This window comes from Lagenorhynchus albirostris, chromosome 11, assembly GCF_949774975.1.
Source record: "Lagenorhynchus albirostris chromosome 11, mLagAlb1.1, whole genome shotgun sequence".
In the NCBI taxonomy this organism is placed as follows: domain Eukaryota; kingdom Metazoa; phylum Chordata; class Mammalia; order Artiodactyla; family Delphinidae; genus Lagenorhynchus; species Lagenorhynchus albirostris.
In genome coordinates, this window is record NC_083105.1 from 89,882,172 (window position 1) to 89,900,027 (window position 17,856).

The 17,856-nt window shown below is 38.6% G+C and overlaps 1 protein-coding gene across 7 annotated transcripts in view; it reads right to left on the minus strand.

The window, feature by feature from the left end:
• PIK3C2G (phosphatidylinositol-4-phosphate 3-kinase catalytic subunit type 2 gamma) overlaps positions 1-17,856 on the minus strand; it is a 360,629-nt gene that overhangs the window by 198,603 nt on the left and 144,170 nt on the right. For all 7 annotated transcript variants that reach the window (XM_060166784.1, XM_060166785.1, XM_060166781.1 and 4 more), the window contains one exon: positions 8,929-9,023. In XM_060166784.1, coding sequence (XP_060022767.1) covers positions 8,929-9,023 — 95 coding nt within the window. The remainder of the gene's footprint in view (positions 1-8,928; positions 9,024-17,856) is intronic.

Consider the following 17,856-nt stretch of genomic DNA (forward strand, 5'->3'; position numbering starts at 1 on the left):
CAAAAAATTTATTCCATACTCTCATATTTTTCCATAAGTCATTTAGATCAACTTCCCCCAATTCCAGAGCAATAGGGGAGTCTATTATTTAAAGGGAGCAAAAGTGATTATCAGAATACCAATGGCCAACTCTATACGTTTAGTATAGTATGACTTGTGCTGATTGCTTGCTGTTTTAAAATGCAGTGGTCCAGGTAAGTTAACCTGTAGGCAGTACAAATGTATGTGGCATGATTATTTTTTAAACTTCATTCAAGTACTTACTGAGTGCCAATAATATGTACTAGTGCAATGTTCTGTGTTAAGGATGGATGGTCAGGATAGAGCCTCACAGTCCAGAAAGGAAACATAGGGTTTTATTTATACCAAATCTATTCTCCCCTTCACACCTGAATAAAGAATCTGATTTTGTTCAGGTATCATAACCTTCAGAGAAGATGACCAGTTTACAGATAGATTCTCAATATTCTAAATCAACTGGGTAAGCCAACTCACTCATTTGCCATCTAATTAGGTTACTGGTTCAGGATGACATGCAGCCCAATTCTGGCAAATCATATAGGAAGTTAACTCTACTATGGGATTATAGAAAACTTTTCTTGTTGGAGAGGGATCAGTGCCTTTTCTTTTGCTGTATGGTGTCATGTATGCATATGATACCAACTATGGCAGTCTTCTTGTAACCATGTGAAATGAACTAACTAAAGACAAGTCAACACACTAAGGATGACAGAGCAGAAAGATCAAAGAAACTGAGTTTATCACAAAATCAGGCAGCTGCCCCAATAATAAACTCCTGAACCACCCTACTAGCAAACTTCTTGTTATGTGAGATAATTAATTTTTCATATCTTTTAAACAAGTTGAATCAGGATTTTCTGTTTCTTGCAGCCCAAAGTGTCTTAAAGAAAAGGGAAACGGTGAAGTAAATGAAAGTATGCAAAATGTTAATAAGCGCATTGGCAGTGTGTATAAGAGCTGAGGTTAGAGACATTTTCAAAGAGAACAAAAATTTGAGTTGAGTCCTAAAAGACTCTGGGTAAACAACAGGACAGTTGCATTTCAAGCAGAGGGAAATGCAATACGCCTAGTCATCAAGGCATGAAAGACCTCTGAAAATTTGAGTAACTACTTGAGAATAGAAAAGACTATGTTTGGTTGTAGAAAACAATATAAGATGGGATGGGAGGTAGATGGAGTTGAGATCATGAAAATCTACTGCAAGGTCATATTAAGGAAGAGATTAATATCATAGTCTAATAATTCTAAACCCTGTAAGCAGAAAAAGGTGACTGGAATTATGCTAGCCAGCTGGGGGTTCCCTAGGAACTAGAGCCTACTTTATGAGTAGGGATCAAGTGGTATTACACAAAGATTTTTCTCAGAGCAGTGTGAAGGATGGATGGGCTGAAAACAGGAAAGAATGGAAGGGAAGAAAAACAATTAGGAGGCTGTAGTCCAAGTAGGTAACACTAAAGGCTTGAGATAAGGTGCTGGCCATGGAGATAGAAAAAGGACAAATCAAAATATATTTTTGAGAAACAACAGTTAGGACTTAAGGACTGCTGAATGAGGAAGATTGCTGGGTAAGAAAAATGCCTCCCAGATTTTCTATGTTGGATGATTTGCTGGTGAGCATAAACCAGGACACTGCATATAAAAAAGACAGTTTGGGAATGGTAGGGGCAAGGATTGAAAGAGTAGAGAGTAAAAATGTTTGATTCAATTTTGGACCTCTTGAGCTAAGCTACCAGTACCCACCAAGCTACATAAATATCTTAATAATGAGCCCTCCAGGTAAAATGGTTACAAAATGTACCTATAGGTTAAATCTCTTGGAAATATTTATAGAATTGTTAGAGAAAAGCCACTTTTAGAGGATGTCTGTCAAAATGATGATTCTTAATCAGGTAGTTAGGTAGTAGTATTTTTTATCTGTTGAGACAATTTCAGTTTTTGAAAAGAAAGCCAATTGATACATGTAAAGGTAAGTACTGGTTTTCTTTTCAAGTCCTCTTTATCACTTAATGGCCAAATTTCTTGAGTCATCTATATGGCTTTTACCTCTGTGGCAGACCCTGCTCTGGGTTTACCAGATCCAACAGCATTTTGCTTCTGTATATAGATGTACACCTGGTCTGCTTTCCTATACTCCCTTGCAGTGGGTGGGGCCTTCTTACTGACTTCCCACCTATGGAATATAGGCCGAAGTGGTGTGTGCTACTTCTAGACCTGGTACCTAAAAACATCTTCGACGTGACGCTCTGCTTCTCTCCCTTTCTTTATCTGGGTCCAGTACCATCAACGTGCTGATACGTTCCTATTCCTTATCACCAATCCAAATCTTTTTCCTGCTCTTCTTCATTGAGAAACAACAAAACTTAAGCAGTATAATGATGTTTTTCAAGGTCTTAACCCAAATCTGTAACATAAACTATGAGGAGCTGATATTATTATAAGGAAACCAGATTACTACCTAAGGAAGCAATGATGTAATTGCATGCGGCTATTATAACGAAAAATTGCGAGAGACTGGATTAGAAAGTTTAGTTCCCAAAGGCCAGATGTCTGAGTTCCAACATTTGAGGTCAGTACGTATATACAAAATGTGCATTTTTACAACTCTTCACTTATTTAACAGAATAGAAGAATTTAAAGGGAAAATAATTTAAACTAGGGATACATTTAAGGTGGAGCTCTGTTCCTGGCTTTTGCAAGGATCTATGGAAGAGCTTTGTATCAGATTCTATTTTCATATACATTTAATAGGAGTAATAAGACTTAAATGATATTAGAAAATAACTTAAAAATTGTATTCTGTTTTTTAATAAATCTTTTTTACTAAAGGAACTACATATAACCTCTATTATGTAAAATAAAAATAAAACAGACAAAAACAATTGTTCTTATATCACACCTTAACTAGAAAACTGTGCTAATGAATTTTACAGATTATTATGTAAAATGTAAACTTTCTTACAAATAGCCATCACTTTTTTTTTCAGGTTGGTTGGAGTAGAGAAAAGCTCTCATTAGTTTAGTGAGTTGCTCATTGTAGGGATTTTATCTGGTGTATACTTTTCTGAGAATGACAGGGTGAAAGATGATTATAACAGATCAATATTAAATGACAAGACATATCTTCCCCTTACAAAAAAGTGAAGCAATAATTTATTATTTATTAAACTGTAAAGGTAAAAAGGTGAATTAGTAGCAATATAATGATTCTAGAAGGTAAAGGATGGAGGCTTTAAAACCTCCTGATTTTGTATCATGCGTGCCCTATTATACCGCAGTAACTCCCTGAAGTACAGCTCTTTACTCTCACTTCAGGGAGTGTTCCAGACATCAAAGCAGAGACAGCATTTACCTCCTTTATATATTCATTTGTATGCCTTTATCAGTATTTAACTCTGACAGAATGGGAGCGCAGTTGAGGCTTTTTTATTTACTTGATGGCCAGACTTGCCTCTCTGCCTTGTGCTTATATTTGGAACAGGTCATGGGCAAAACTGTAAAATGGACAGAATCTGTTGTCAGCTTACTCCTTCTACTCTGTCCCTGCCACACAGCCTGTGGGCTTTTTCCTGCTGCCTAGATGCTAATGTGTTGTTAGCTTGTGAGCTTCTTTAGACGAGGACCATTCTAGTCTATCCTTTTGTTTAAAATTAATTTTTATTGGAGTATAATTGCTTTAAACTGTTGTGCTAGTTTCTGCTGTACAGCAAAGTGAATCAGTTATACATATACATATATCCACTCTTTTTTAGATTCTATTCCCATATCCTTAATAGTTCAACAATGTCTAACATCTCAACATTTGTCACATAAATGAACAAATGATAAACTAATTCATCATAAGCATTATGTTCTGAATATATATACTTTTTACATGAGAAGAGAAATTCTGGGAGGGAACAATGTTAACCTAAAGGAGTGACTTGCTAATGAGAGAATTTCAGACACTGGGGAGACATATTTAGGAGAGGGGGTGAGGGGAACATAGGACTTCAAATCATATGATGCAAAATTTCCACATTATTTTGCTTTATTTAGAGTAGTCCCTGATTTGAGAAATTGCCCCAAAATTCAAGATAAGTTTAGATTGTTGAGAAAATGAATGGGCAGATTTTGCAACATCTCAATTTTATGCATAGTATATTAAAGCTCATGTAGTCCTTTAATACCATGAGCCACCTTGGAAAGTCCTCGTGATCCCAGAGACACCATGGCCTTAATTCACTCCATGGTTCTCCCAACTGGTCCAGCAGACATTGCACCAGCTTGTTTTTCATGCCTTAATTCCTGACTCAGGTTAGTCCCTGACTTCTGCTCACATTCTCCCTCCAATCAGTTTTTTTTTTTTTTTTTTTTTTTTTTTTTTTTTGCGGTACGCGGGGCCTCTCACTGTTGTGGCCTCTCCCGTTGCGGAGCACGGGCTCCGGACGCACAGGCTCAGCGGCCATGGCTCATGGGCCCAGCTGCTCCACGGCATGTGGGATCTTCCCAGACTGGGGCACGAACCTGTGTCCCCTGCATCGGCAGGCGGACTCTCAACCACTGCGCTACCAGGGAAGCCCCCTCCAATCCAGTTTTGACTTCACTAGTGATATGCATTGCCTTGTACCTGACTGGGCCAATGTCCTGACATCGTTCTAGTCGTGCCAAATCTGTTTGGCATCAAGACACACTGACTGCTCAAACAGCCCTCTTATGTCACAAGTCTGCATGTACCCAGTTGGGCAACTTTGTCCTATTCATTCATTCAGTAAAAATTTATTTAATATTTATCAAGTGCCAAGTACTGCCCTAGGTCTTTGTGCTATATCAGTGAATAAAACAGAAAAAAATTGCTGCACTTAGAGAGTTTGCAAGTGTGTGTTTCATCTCAGGTTAACCCCACACTTTGAAGGGAATGCTTTCAGAGTTTTGTAGGATAGGCCTTAAAAAACAATTTATACAGATTTCGATTCAAAATGGTTCTCTTGGAGCTCATTCAATCAAACTAGTATTAGGAGTATGAAAGACTGCAATACTGCTGTTCCATTTGTGACACATCCCTAGCATACTGATGCTCCGATTTTTAAAAAACACATATTTCAATTCTTTTTCTTCAATAAAGAAATGCTTATCTTAGGTAAGCTTCCCTAGAACACACTATGAGACAGGAATTAAGGTGTATGTGATTTACTGAAGGAGTGCTCTTTAGGAAAGAAACCTTTAAGGAAGTAAGAGAAGCATTGTAGGGGAGGGGAAGGAGTTAACCAAGAGGTCATCTAGCTTTGATTCATCCCTGGGGAGGTTCTGGAATGTAAATTGTACCTTAAAGATTTCCCACTTCCCAGACCAGGTAGCTATGTTAGCAGAGAACAACTCTCCAGAGAAGAGGCAGTTGTCAGTTGGCAGTCAATATTCACTGAAACTGCAAGATGGGTCCACCAGCCAGGTAAAGGGGATTTGGCTAGAGCACTAACAGTGCCTTTGAGAATGCACTGAATTCCAAGCATGTGAAAATATTGACAGCCTTAGAGAAATTTCTATGGTTTCGTGATTTTAAAAACATTTTTTTCAGCACCTCTTGAGTTCCAGACATTGGTGTGATTAGTATGCTGATAAGTATGACATGATTGCTCTCATTAGCCACTATATGGACCAGGAGTGGACACAGACAGGGAATAGAAGTGTTAAGGTTGTGTGACACGACATCTGCTGAGTCATGTAGAGTATACTCTGGGATACAACATGGGAGCAATACTCAATCAGCCCTGGAGAGCGGCTGGGGAGAGGGTCAAGGAAAGCTTCCTGCATGATGTGACATCAGAGCCAATCTAGTCAGAGACCTTCATAAAGTCCTTTCCTTGCTGTATATTTCCTGTGGCTGCCATAACAAATTAATACTAACTGATGGCTTAAACAATAGAAATTAATCTCACAGTTCGGGACACCAGAAGTTTGAAATCAAGATAGGTTGTACTCCCTTTCAAGGCTCTAGGGGAAAATCCTTCCTTGCCTCTTCCAGCTTCTGGTGACCCTGGACAATCCTTGGCTCTGGGCTGTATTGACTCCATCTCCACATGGCCTTTTCTGTTTGTGTGCATCTTCTCCTCTGTCTCTTATAAGGACACTTGTCATTGGATTTAGGACCCACCCTGATAATAAAGGATGATTTAATCTCAAGATTTTAAATTTAATTACATCTTCAAATACCCTTTTTCCGAATAAGGTCTTAGTTACAGGTTCCTGGAGTTAAGATGCAGGTATATCTTTTGGGGAGCCCCATTCAACCCAATATCTCACTACCAGCTAGTGACAGCTGTTTGTTTCTTATTCAAAACGGAAAGGGGCACTGAGTTTAAGTTTCTAAAATTGTTATATGATGGGGGAGGGGCCTCCTAGTTGTGAACTCCAAATGCTACTGTACTCATTTACAGTCACCTTTTAGGGTGCAAATTGTGATTGAAAGCTTTTAAACCTTCCCAATCCAAAGCTTATTGTTAACTCCCTTTTCATGAAAAATAGGGGATACTCATCCTACATCACCCTTCCAACAGTAACTCCAAGTCAATTTCCCTTTTCAGGAAGGCTACCCACAGTGATGGCAAGTAGTCAAGATGGTTTCTGTGCAAGCCTGTTTATTCATAACTCAGTATCTGATGAGGCAACATTCTGATCAGTGGCAGTGACAGGTGGAAGCAGTGGATGCAGGGAGAGCTATTTAGGAGGTATAGGATTATAGGGCTTGACAAACAACTGGGCATATTCGTGAGAAATGGGGAAGATCCAGAAAAGCCTCCAAGACCTGAGTGAGCAGGGTAAGTTGCTGCGTTCAGTGTTGAACATGCTGAATATGAGGAAGCAGGAGCTCACCCGAGTGGAGAAAAATCATTAAACTGATGTCTGATGGATCTCTATCTTTTTTTAAAATTACAGGGTATTGGCTTTTGTTGTTGTTGTTTTGTTTTTTAAGGAAAGATATATTGAGAATATTTTTAAGTGTATCATGCAGGGTCTGAGCTGCATCTCTAAAGTTTTAACTCAATATTCTACACACAAAAAATCAATATTCTACAAACAAATGTCCCCTAAATATGATGCTATGCACCAGCAGCTATTATTTTTTAACTCCAAGATATATTCTAAATATATGTAATGCTCTTTGATGCTTAGGATATTTTGCCTGATTCTTAATTTTTATTTAAGTTTTAAAAGAATGTGGGTAATTAAATACTTCCCTCCACGTTTTCCTTTTCCTTTTCCATATTTTCACAAATTAAGCATTCAGAAACAAGCAGTCCATTTATACCTTATATTCTTTTCTAGCCCTTCTAACTTACTCTCTTAAATCAGTGAGAAGAGAAATGGGCTTTGTTATTGGTTTTTCTCTTTTTTATAAGGGTGAGAACCATACTTAGAAAGTCTTTCCTCCTAACTTCTTTGGAAACAGTGACATTATTGTATTTATTGTGAATCTGCAAATATGACATTGATTGACAACTTTGCACTTATTGCTGTCTTTCAAATGACTCCACTTTTCACACCCTTTTAGCAGATGAAGAACTTACTAAGGTGGCTCTAGAATTAGTATTATAACAATCAATGTGTTAGGATAAGTCCTTAATATTTTATTCTATTTTTTTAAAATTATCTTTCTATATGCTTTTTTACTTTATATATTTTATATTATGTTTTGGTTCAAATATTTTATATCAAGATTGTTAGGTGGTCATGTTATTTTTTAATATGCCTTCATTTGAATAAACATATGTTAAAAAAGTGAAAAGTGAAAAAAAGTGAAGTTTTAAGGGAAATAAACATTGGGGTTAATGGAGTTCTAGCTTTATTATGACAGTGAAACACCAACAAGTGTATCCACTTAACTTCCCACCAAAGTAGCTGATCGAAAAATGGTAGGAAATAAGACTCAATTCAGAGCTGGATAAGAGTCTATTTAGTGAAAGGCCCACTGTTTGCCAATATATCTGATGCCTAATTATACTGACATACTAGAGGAAAATGCCCTAGCATTTCTATTAGGAATTTGAAATGAAATTCAGCAGCAAGTCAAATATTAGTGCTTGACAATTCCTTGTATTTCTATTTTGCTATGAAATCCTTGAGTCATTTTCATGGGAAGAGTGATGTCAACACGAGTAATGTTTTTTGAAGCAGAAAAACATGATATTCAAAAATGATATTGACTTCCTTTTTTTCTTATTAAAGTTCTCCACTAGCAATTGAAGCCAATAAATGATGCTTGTTATATATATGTGAGGGCAAAGGATAGATTCAATTTCATCCTTAGGTCACTGACATCTGTAATTGCTAAAATTTTTGTGTGAATTTACAATGTTATAATAAAAGTAGGGAGAACAGCATCCAAAGAATAGCTTGTTCAGTAGGATCAGGAGCAGGTTATGATGAGGAATTCTGGTATCTCTTAAATAAGTCTGACTTCTCCACTAATAATATTCAAAATTTATGCTTTGGGAAAAGTTTAGTGCTGGAGGAATTTTTAACTTAAAGAGCACATATTGGTCTTTAGACCCCACTGTTTATAACTAATATTGTACAGAAATTTCTTTTAAAGCATACATTCTTCCAAAACATACACAGTCTTATAACTAGATTTTATATTGAAATATTAAGCAAGTAGACGTGATCACACGTAGACCTTGTGATTTAAAGCTATAGGAAAGGTATCATCCAGATTTAAAATTCTGGTTGGTTTAAAGAGCAGCAATGGTACGAAAGAAAGATTTTGAAGATGATGACAGTTAAATTATACTCATAAATAAAAATAACCTTGACAAAGACTCAAATTTGGCTGAATTTTAAGTGGAAGTTTGTATCAATTACAAGGGAAAGCTGCCCCACAGAGAAAAGTTGACAATAAAAAAAGGTATTCTAACCTATTTTGGTTAATCTTACCAGTGAAGACGATGGGCAATCTGGATGCTTTGCAGTGAGCGGTGTAACAGAAGTTGCACTAGAGGACTTTCAAGGTTCCATTCAAACTTGACAGCCTGAAATAAGAGATACAATTAGTTTCCTTTTTTATTTTCCTCAGTAACAAAATTATAGCAAATACAAAGGGATCTAAGAGTCTTGAGAAAGACAGGGAAAACAGCATCAATGTTTTAACAAAATGTTTATATTTGATAGCTTTATTAGCTGGTGTATAACTAATAACAGAGCATACACACAACACACAATTGGGGGTGTGTAGTCTGCTTCCTTTCCTTATTTTTGCTTTAGTATCACAGGATAATAAATAGGAGCAGGTTGTTGGTGGAGTTCAACCATGCCTAGGAAGAGAATCTTGGCACAAAAAATAATATCATGAACAGTGTCTTGGATATAAAAATGGCATTATTAAGCAGTAGATGTTTCCCTTCTTTTGGAGATGAAATTAATACACACTCAAAGCCTTAACTGAAATCACCAACTGAGTATTAATCTGAAGGCTCTGAAGCTTTCCTTATAGGTTTCAAAGCTGACTGTTCCCACCATAATTCACCCATCCCCAAATCTCCCATGCCTTCATCTGCACTGGGAACAACTTTCTAATGTTTTCTAGTATACCCAACCTGGTGGGAAACACAATCATCAAAAGCAACCTTTGATCTCCTTTGGGACCTAATTCAGACCTCCACCCACACTCTATAGGGACTTCACCATCGGTAGTCAGTAAGTATCTGGGCCCCCATCATCTCAGGAATCTGAATAAGTTGTGAAAATGAAAGTCAGGTTTTCTTCCTATCTTCCTAAAAATGCTTATTCCTGCTTGAGAAGCAAAGCTTCTATGGTTTGTTGCCCAGTAAGCCATTTAAGTCTCTCTCTCTCTCTCTCTCTCTCTCTCTCTCTCTCTCTCTCTCTCTCTCACACACACACACACACACACACACACACACACACACACACACACACACACACAGAGTTTAAGCCAGGTTTTATATCACAGTATAGACAGCAGAAAAAAATGGGTACAACATTCATTTAACGCACACCTGAAGAAACACCTCAGTATGCTAACCATCCTCAAGGATGGGAACATTTATGAATTCCCAAATGAGAATGTCAAAGATGATTTCAGAAAATTTGCATAATCTCTGAATGTTGTCTGAATATATAAAGACCATAATGTGTGTTGTCTTAAACTGCAGTTGTGGGCTTCTTTAATTTACATGCTGATACTGGACTGACTAGACCATGGGTTGTGTTCATGCCCTTATAGTGAACATATCCTATGAGCATATGACCAGGAGAGATGTCTCAGAATTTACTTCCGTGCTTGTCTTTTAGCTTTCTTTTCAGATTTCCCTGTGATTTCTTTCTGAACCCAGTAACTACTTATTGATCTTGAATTGCCATCCTTGCTTCCAAACTCCCTGCTCACCCTGTCTACTGCTACAATTTCCACCTGCATCCTGCCTCATCATCTAGGAGGTAGGCAATATTTTTGGTGCATACTGCATTATTTTGAACTCTCTTCTTGAAACCTACCTGCATTGTTACAGCTTGTGGTTTGCAGTACCTCTGGGTCTGTATCTTATTTGATTTCTAGCTATAAGCCATACATTCTGTTTTCATTATGGTCTTAAAGTCCATTCTTATTGCTCTTTAATATAGCCTGTTTAATTCTAATAAAAGAATGCATAACAAAAATAACATGATTCCAGAAAATAATCAGCAGGGTAGGATTTGATTATGTCTTGGAAAGTATTTTTTTTAACATCTTTATTGGAGTATAATTGCTTTACAATGGTGTATTAGTTTTTGCTTTATAACAAAGTGAATCAACTATACATATACATATATACCCATATCTCCTCCCTCATGCGTCTCCCTCCCACCCTCCTTATCCCACCCCTCTAGGTGATCACAAAGCACTGAGCTGATCTCCCTGTGCTATGCGGCTGATTCCCACTAGCTATCTATTTTATATTTGGTAGTATGTATAAGTCCATGTCACCCTCTCACTTCGTCCCAGCTTCCCCTTCCCCTTCCCCTGTCCTCAAGTCCATTCTCTACGTCTTTACTGCTGTCCTGTCACTAGGTTCATCAGACCTTTTTTTTTTTTTTTAGATTCCATATATATGTGTTAGCATATGGTATTTGTTTTTCTCTTTCTGTCTTACTTCACTCTGTACAACAGACTCTAGGTCCATCCTCACTACAAACAACTCAATTTTGTTTCTTTTTATGGCTGAGAAACATTCCATTGTATATATGTGCCACACCTTCTTTATCCATTCATCTGTCGATTGACACTAGGTTGCTTCCATGTCGTGGCTACTGTAAACAGAGCTGCAGTGAACATTGTGGTACATAACTCTTTTAGAATTCTGGTTTTCTCAGGGTATATGCCCAGTAGTGGGATTGCTGAGTCGTATGGTAGTTCTATTTTTAGTTTTTTAAGGAACCTCCATACTGTCCTCCATAGTGGCTGTATCAACTTACATTCCCACCAACAGTGAATAGGGTTCTCTTTTCTCCACACGCTCCCAGGCATTTATCGTTTGTAGATTTTTTGATGATGGCCATTCTGATTGGTGTGAGATGATACCTCATTGTAGTTTTGATTTGCATTTCTCTAATGATTAGTGATGCTGAGCATTCTTTCATGTGTTTGTTGGCAATCTGTACGTCTTCTTTGGAGAAATGTCTGTTTGGGTCTTCTGCCCATGTTTGGATTAGGTTGTTTGTTTTTTTGATATTGAGCTGCATGAGCTGCTTGTAAATTTTGGAGATTAATCCTTTGTCAGTTGCTTCAACGCAAATATTTTTTCCCATGCTGAGGACTGTCTTTTCGTTTCGTTTACGGTTTCCTTTCCTGTGCAAAAGATTTTAAGTTTCATTAGGTCCCATTTATTTATTTTTGTTTTTATTTCCATTTCTCTGGGAGATGGGTCAAAAAGGATCTTGCTGTGATTTATGTCATAGAGTGTTCTGCCTCTGTTTTCCTCTAAGAGTTTTACTGTGTCTGGACTTACATTTAGGTCTTTAATCCATTTTGAGTTTATTTTTGTGTATGGTGTTAGGGAGTATTCTAATTTCATTCTTTTACATGTAGCTGTCCAGTTTTCCCAGCACCACTTATTGAAGAGGCAATCTTTTCTCCATTGTATATTCTTGCCTCCTTTATCAAAGGTAAGCTGACCACATGTGTGTGGGTATATCTCTGGGCTTTCAATCCTGTTCCATTGACCTATATTTCTGTTTTTGTGCCAGTACCATACTGTCTTGATTACTGTAGCTTTGTAGTATAGTCTGAAGTCCAGAAGCCTGATTCCTCCACCTCCGTTTTTCTTTCACAAGATTGCTTTGGCTATGTGGGGTTTTTGGTGTTTCCACGCAAATTGTGAAATTCTTTGTTCTAGTTATGTGAAAAATTCCATTGGTAGTTTGATAGGAATTGCATTGAATCTGTAGATTACTTGGGTAGTGGAGTAATTTTCACAATGTTGATTCTTCCAATCCAAAAACATGGTATGTCTCTCCATCTCTTTGTATCACCTTTAATATCTGTCATCAGTGTCTTATAGTTTTCTGCATACAGGTCTTTTGTCTCCTTAGGTAGGTTTATTCCTAGGTATTTTATTATTTTTGTTGCAATGGTAAATGGGAGTGATTCCTTAATTTCTCTTTCAGAGTTTTCATCATTAGGGTACAGGAATGCAAGAGATTTCTGTGCCTTTTGTTTCCTGCTACTTTACAAAATTCATTGATTAGCTCTAGTAGGTTTCTGGTAGAGTGTTTAGGACTCTCTATGTATAGTATCAAGTCATCTGCAAACAGTGAGAGTTTTACTTCTTTTCCGATTTGGATTCCTTTATTTCTTTTTCTTCTCTGATGGCTGTGGCTAAAACTTCCAAAACTATGTTGAATAAGAGTGGTGAGAGTGGGCAACCTTGTCTTGTTCCTGATCTTTGTGAAAATGGTTTCAGTTTTTCACCATTGAGAATGATGTTGGCTATCAGTTTGTAATATATGGCCTTTATTGTGTTGAGGTAAATTCCCTCTATATCTACACTCTGGAGGGTTTTTGTCATAAAGGGTGTTGAATTTTGTCAAAAGCTTTTTCTTCATCTATTGAGATGATCATATGATCTTTCTCCTTCAATTTGTTAATATGGTGTATCACATTTATTGATTTGCATATATTGAAGAATTCTTGCATTTCTGGGATAAACCCCACCTGATCATGGTGTGTGATGCTTTTAATGTGCTGTTGGATTCTGTTTGCTAGTAGTTTGTTGAGGATTTTTGCATCTATGTTCATCAGTGATATTGGCCTGTAGTTTTTTCTTTGTGACATCCTTGTCTGGTTTTGGTATCAGGGTGATGGTGGCCTCGTAGAATGAGTTGGGGAGTGTTCCTCCCTCTGCTATACTTTGGAAGAGTTTGAGAAGGATAGGTGTTAGCTCTTCTCTAAATGTTTGATAGAATTCGCTTATGAAGCCATATGGTCCTGGGCTTTTGTTTGTTGGAAGATTTTTAATCACAGTCTCAATTTCAGTGCTTGTGATTGGTCTATTTATATTTTCTATTTCTTCCTGGTTCAGTCTCAGAAGGTTGTGCTTTTCTAAGAATTTGTCCATTATTTCCAGGTTGTCCATTTTATTGGCATATAGTTGCTTATAGTAATCTCTCATGATCCTTTGTATTTCTGCAGTGTCAGTTGTTACTTCTCCTTTTTCATTTCTAATTCTGTTGATTTGAGTCTTCTCCTTTTTATTCTTGATGAGTCTGGCTAATAGTTTTTCAATTTCAATTATCTTCTCAAAGAACCAGCTTTTAGTTTTATTGATCTTTGCTATTGTTTCCTTCATTTCTTTATCATTTCTTTCTGACCTGATCTTTATGATTTCTTTCCTTCTGCTAACTTTGCCGTTTTTTTCTTCTTCTTTCTCTAATTGCTTTAGGTGTAAGGTTAGCTTGTTTATTTGAGATGTTTCTTGTTTCTTGAGGTATGACTGTATTGCTATAAACTTCCCTCTTAGAACTGCTTTTGCTGCATCCCATAGGTTTGGTGTCATCGTGTTTTCATTGTCATTTGTTTCTGGGTATTTTATGATTTCCTCTTAGGTTTGTTCAATGATCTCTTGGTTATTAAGTAGTGTATTGTTTGGCCTCCATGTGTTGGTAATTTTTATAGATTTTTTTTCCTGTAATTGATATCTAGTCTCATAGCGTTGTGGTCAGAAAAGATACTTGATACGATTTCAATTTTCTTAAACTTACCAAGGTTTGATTTGTGACCCAAGATATGATCTATCCTGGAGACTGTTCCATGAGCACTTGAGAAAAAAGTGTACTCTGTCGTTTTGAGATGGAATGTCCTATAAATATCAATTAATTTCATCTTGTTAAGTGTATCATTTAAAGCTTGTGTTTCCTTTTTTATGTTCATTTTGGATGATCTCTTCATTGGTGAAAGTTGGGTGTTAAAGCCCCCTACTAGTATTGTGTTACTGTCGATTTCCCCTTTTATGGCTGTTAGCATTTGACTTAGGTATTGAGGTGCTCCTATGTTGGGTGCATAAATATTTACAGTTGTTATATCTTCTTCTTGGATTGATCCTTTGATCATTATGTAGAGTCCCTCTTTGTCTCTTGTAATAGCCTTTATTTTCAAGCCTATTTTGTCTGATATGAGAATTGCTACTCCAGCTTTCTTTGGTTTCCATTGGCATGGAATATCTTTTTCCATTCCTCACTTTCAGTCTGCTTGTGTCCCTAGGTCTTCAGTGTGTCTCTTGTAGACAGCATAAATATGGGTCTTGTTTTTGTATCCATTCAGCCAGTCGGTGTCTTTTGGTTGGAGCATTTTATCCATTTACATTTAAGGTAATTATCGATATGTATTTTCCTATTACCATTATCATAATTGTTTTAGGTTTTTTATTGTAGATCTTTTCCTTCTCTTGTGTTTCTTGACTAGAGAAGTTCCTTTAGCATTTGTTGTAAAGCTGGTGTGGTGGTATGAATTCTCTTAGCTTTTGCTTCTCTGTAAAGGTTTTAATTTCTCTATCAAATCTGAATGAGATCCTTGCTGGGCAGAGTAATCTTGGTTGTAGGTTTTTCCCTTTCATCACTTTAAATATTTCCTGCCACTACATTCTGGCTTGCAGAGTTTCTCCTGAAAGACCAACTGTTAACCTTATGTGGATTCCCTTGTATGTCATTTGTTGTTTTTCCCTTGCTGCTTTTGCTTTTAATATTTTTTCTTTGCATTTAATTTTTTTTTTTTTTTTTTTGCGGTATGTGGGACTCTCACTGTTGTGGCCTCTCCCGTTGCGGAGTACAGGCTCCGAACGCACAGGCGCAGTGGCCATGGCTCACAGGCCCAGCCACTCCGCGGCATGTGGGATCTTCCCAGACCGGGGCATGAACCCGTGTCCTCTGCATCGGCAGGCAGACTCTCAACCACTGCGCCACCAGGGAAGAGGGGAGCCCCTGCATTTAATTTTTGATAGTGTAATTAATATGTGTCTTGGCATGTTTCTCCTTGGATTTATCCTGTATGGGACTCTCTGTGCTCCCTGGACTTGATTAATTATTTCCTTTCCATATTAGGGAATTTTTCAACTGTAATCTCTTCAAATATTTTCTCAGTCCCTTTCTTTTTCTCTTCTGCTTCTGGGACCCCTATACTTGGAATGTTCATGTGTTTAATGTTGTCCCAGAAGTCTCTGAGACTGTCCTCAATTCTTTTCATTCTTTTTTCTTTATTCTGCTCTGCAGTAGTTATTTCCACTATTTCATCTTCCCAGTCACTTATCTGTTCTTCTGCCTCAGTTATTCTTCTATTGATTCCTTCTAGAGAACTTTTAATTTCATTTATTGTGTTGTTCATCATTGTTTGTTTTCTCTTTAGTTGTTATAGGTCCTTGTTAAACGTTTCTTGTATTTTCTCCATTCTATTTCCAAGATTTTGGATCATCTTTACTATCATTATTCTGAATTCTTTTTCACATAGACTGCATATTTGCTCTTCATTTGTTTGGTCTGGAGGGTTTTTACCTTGCTCCTTCATCTGCTGTGTGTTTCTCTATCTTGTCATTGTGCTTAACTTACTGTGTTTGGGGTCTCCTTTTCAGAGGCTGCAGGTCTGTAGTTCCCCTTGTTTTTGATATCTGTCCCCAGTGGCTAAGGTTGGTTCAGTGGATCATATAGGCTTCCTGGTGGAGGGGACTAGTGCCTGTGTTCTGGTGGATGAGGCTGGATCTTGTCTTTCTGGTGGGCAGGCTTGCATCCGATGGTGTGTTTTGGGGTGTCTGTGACCTTATTCTGATTTTAGGCAGCCTCTCTGCTAATGGGTGGGGTTGTGTTCCTGTCTTGCTAGTTTTTTGGCATAGGTTTTCCAGCACTGTAGTTTGCTGGTCGTTCAGTGGAGCTGGGTCTTGGCGTTGAGATGGAGATCTCTGGGAGAGCTTTCACGATTTGATATTATGTGGAGCCGGGAGGTCTCTGGTGGACCAATGTACTGAACTCTGCTCTCCCACCTTAGAGGCACATGGCTGACAGCTGGCCAGAGCACCAAGACCCTGTCAGCCAAACGGCTCAGAAGAAAAGGGAGAAAAAAAGAAAGAAAAAAAAATATAATAAAATAAATTTATTAAAGTACCAAATAAAAATTAATTTTTTAAAATAAAAAAATTGTAAAGTAATTAAAAAAAATAAAGGACAGACAGAACCCTAGGACAAATGGTAAAAGCAAAGCTATACAGACAAAATCACACAAAGTAGCATACACATAAACACTCACAAAAAGAGAATAAGGAAAAAAATATATATATTGCTGTTCCCATAGTCCACCACCACAATTCTGGGATGATTCGTTGTCTCTTCAGGCAGTCCAGAGATGCAGTGTACATCAAGTTGATTGTGGTGATTTAATCTGCTGCTCCTGAGGCTTCCAGGAGAGATTTCCCTTTCTCTTCTTTGTTCGCACAGCTCCTGGGGTTCAGCTTTGGATTTAGCCCCGCCTCTGCATGTAGGTCGCCTGAGGCCATCTGTTCTTTGCTCAGACAGGACGGGGTTAAAGGAGCAGCTGATTCAGGGGCTCTGGCTCACTCAGGCCGGAGGGAGGGAGGGGTATGGAATGCGGGGGGAGCCTGCGACGTCAGAGGCCAGTGTGACGTTGCACCAGCCTGAGGCTCCATGTGTTCTCCAGGGGAAGTTGTCCCTGGATCACGGGACCCTGGCAGTGGCAGGTTGCACAGGCTCCTGGGAGGGGAGGTGTGGAGAGTGACCTGTGTTTGCACACAGGCTTCTTGGTGGCTGCAGCAGCAGCCTTAGTGTTTCATGCCCGTCTCTGGTGTCCGCACAAATAGCTACGGCTCGCGACCGTCTCTGGAGCTCGTTTAGGCGGTGCTCTGAATCCCCTCTCCTCATGCACGCCGAAACAGTGGTCTCTAGCCTCTTCAGCAGTTCCGGACTTTCTCCCGGACTCCCTCCCGGCTAGCTGTGGTGCACTAGCCCCCTTCACACTGTGTTCACGCAGACAGCCCAGTCCTCTCCCTGGGATCCGACCTCCGAAGCCTGAGCCTCAGCTCCCAGCCCCGCCTGCCCCAGAAGGTGAGCAGACAAGCCTCTCAGGCTGGTGAGTGCTGGTCAGCACCGATCCTCTGGGCGGGAATCTCTCCACTTTGCCTTTCACACCCCTGTGGCTGCGCTCTCCTCCATGGCTCTGAAGCTTCCCTCCTGCCACACCCCGTCTCTGCCAGTGAAGGGGCTTCCTAGTGTGTGGAATCTTTTCCTCCTTCACAGCTCCCTTCCATAGGTGCAGGTCCCATCCATATTCTTTTGTCTCTGTTTTTTCTTTTTTCTTTGGCCCTACCCAGTTTCTTG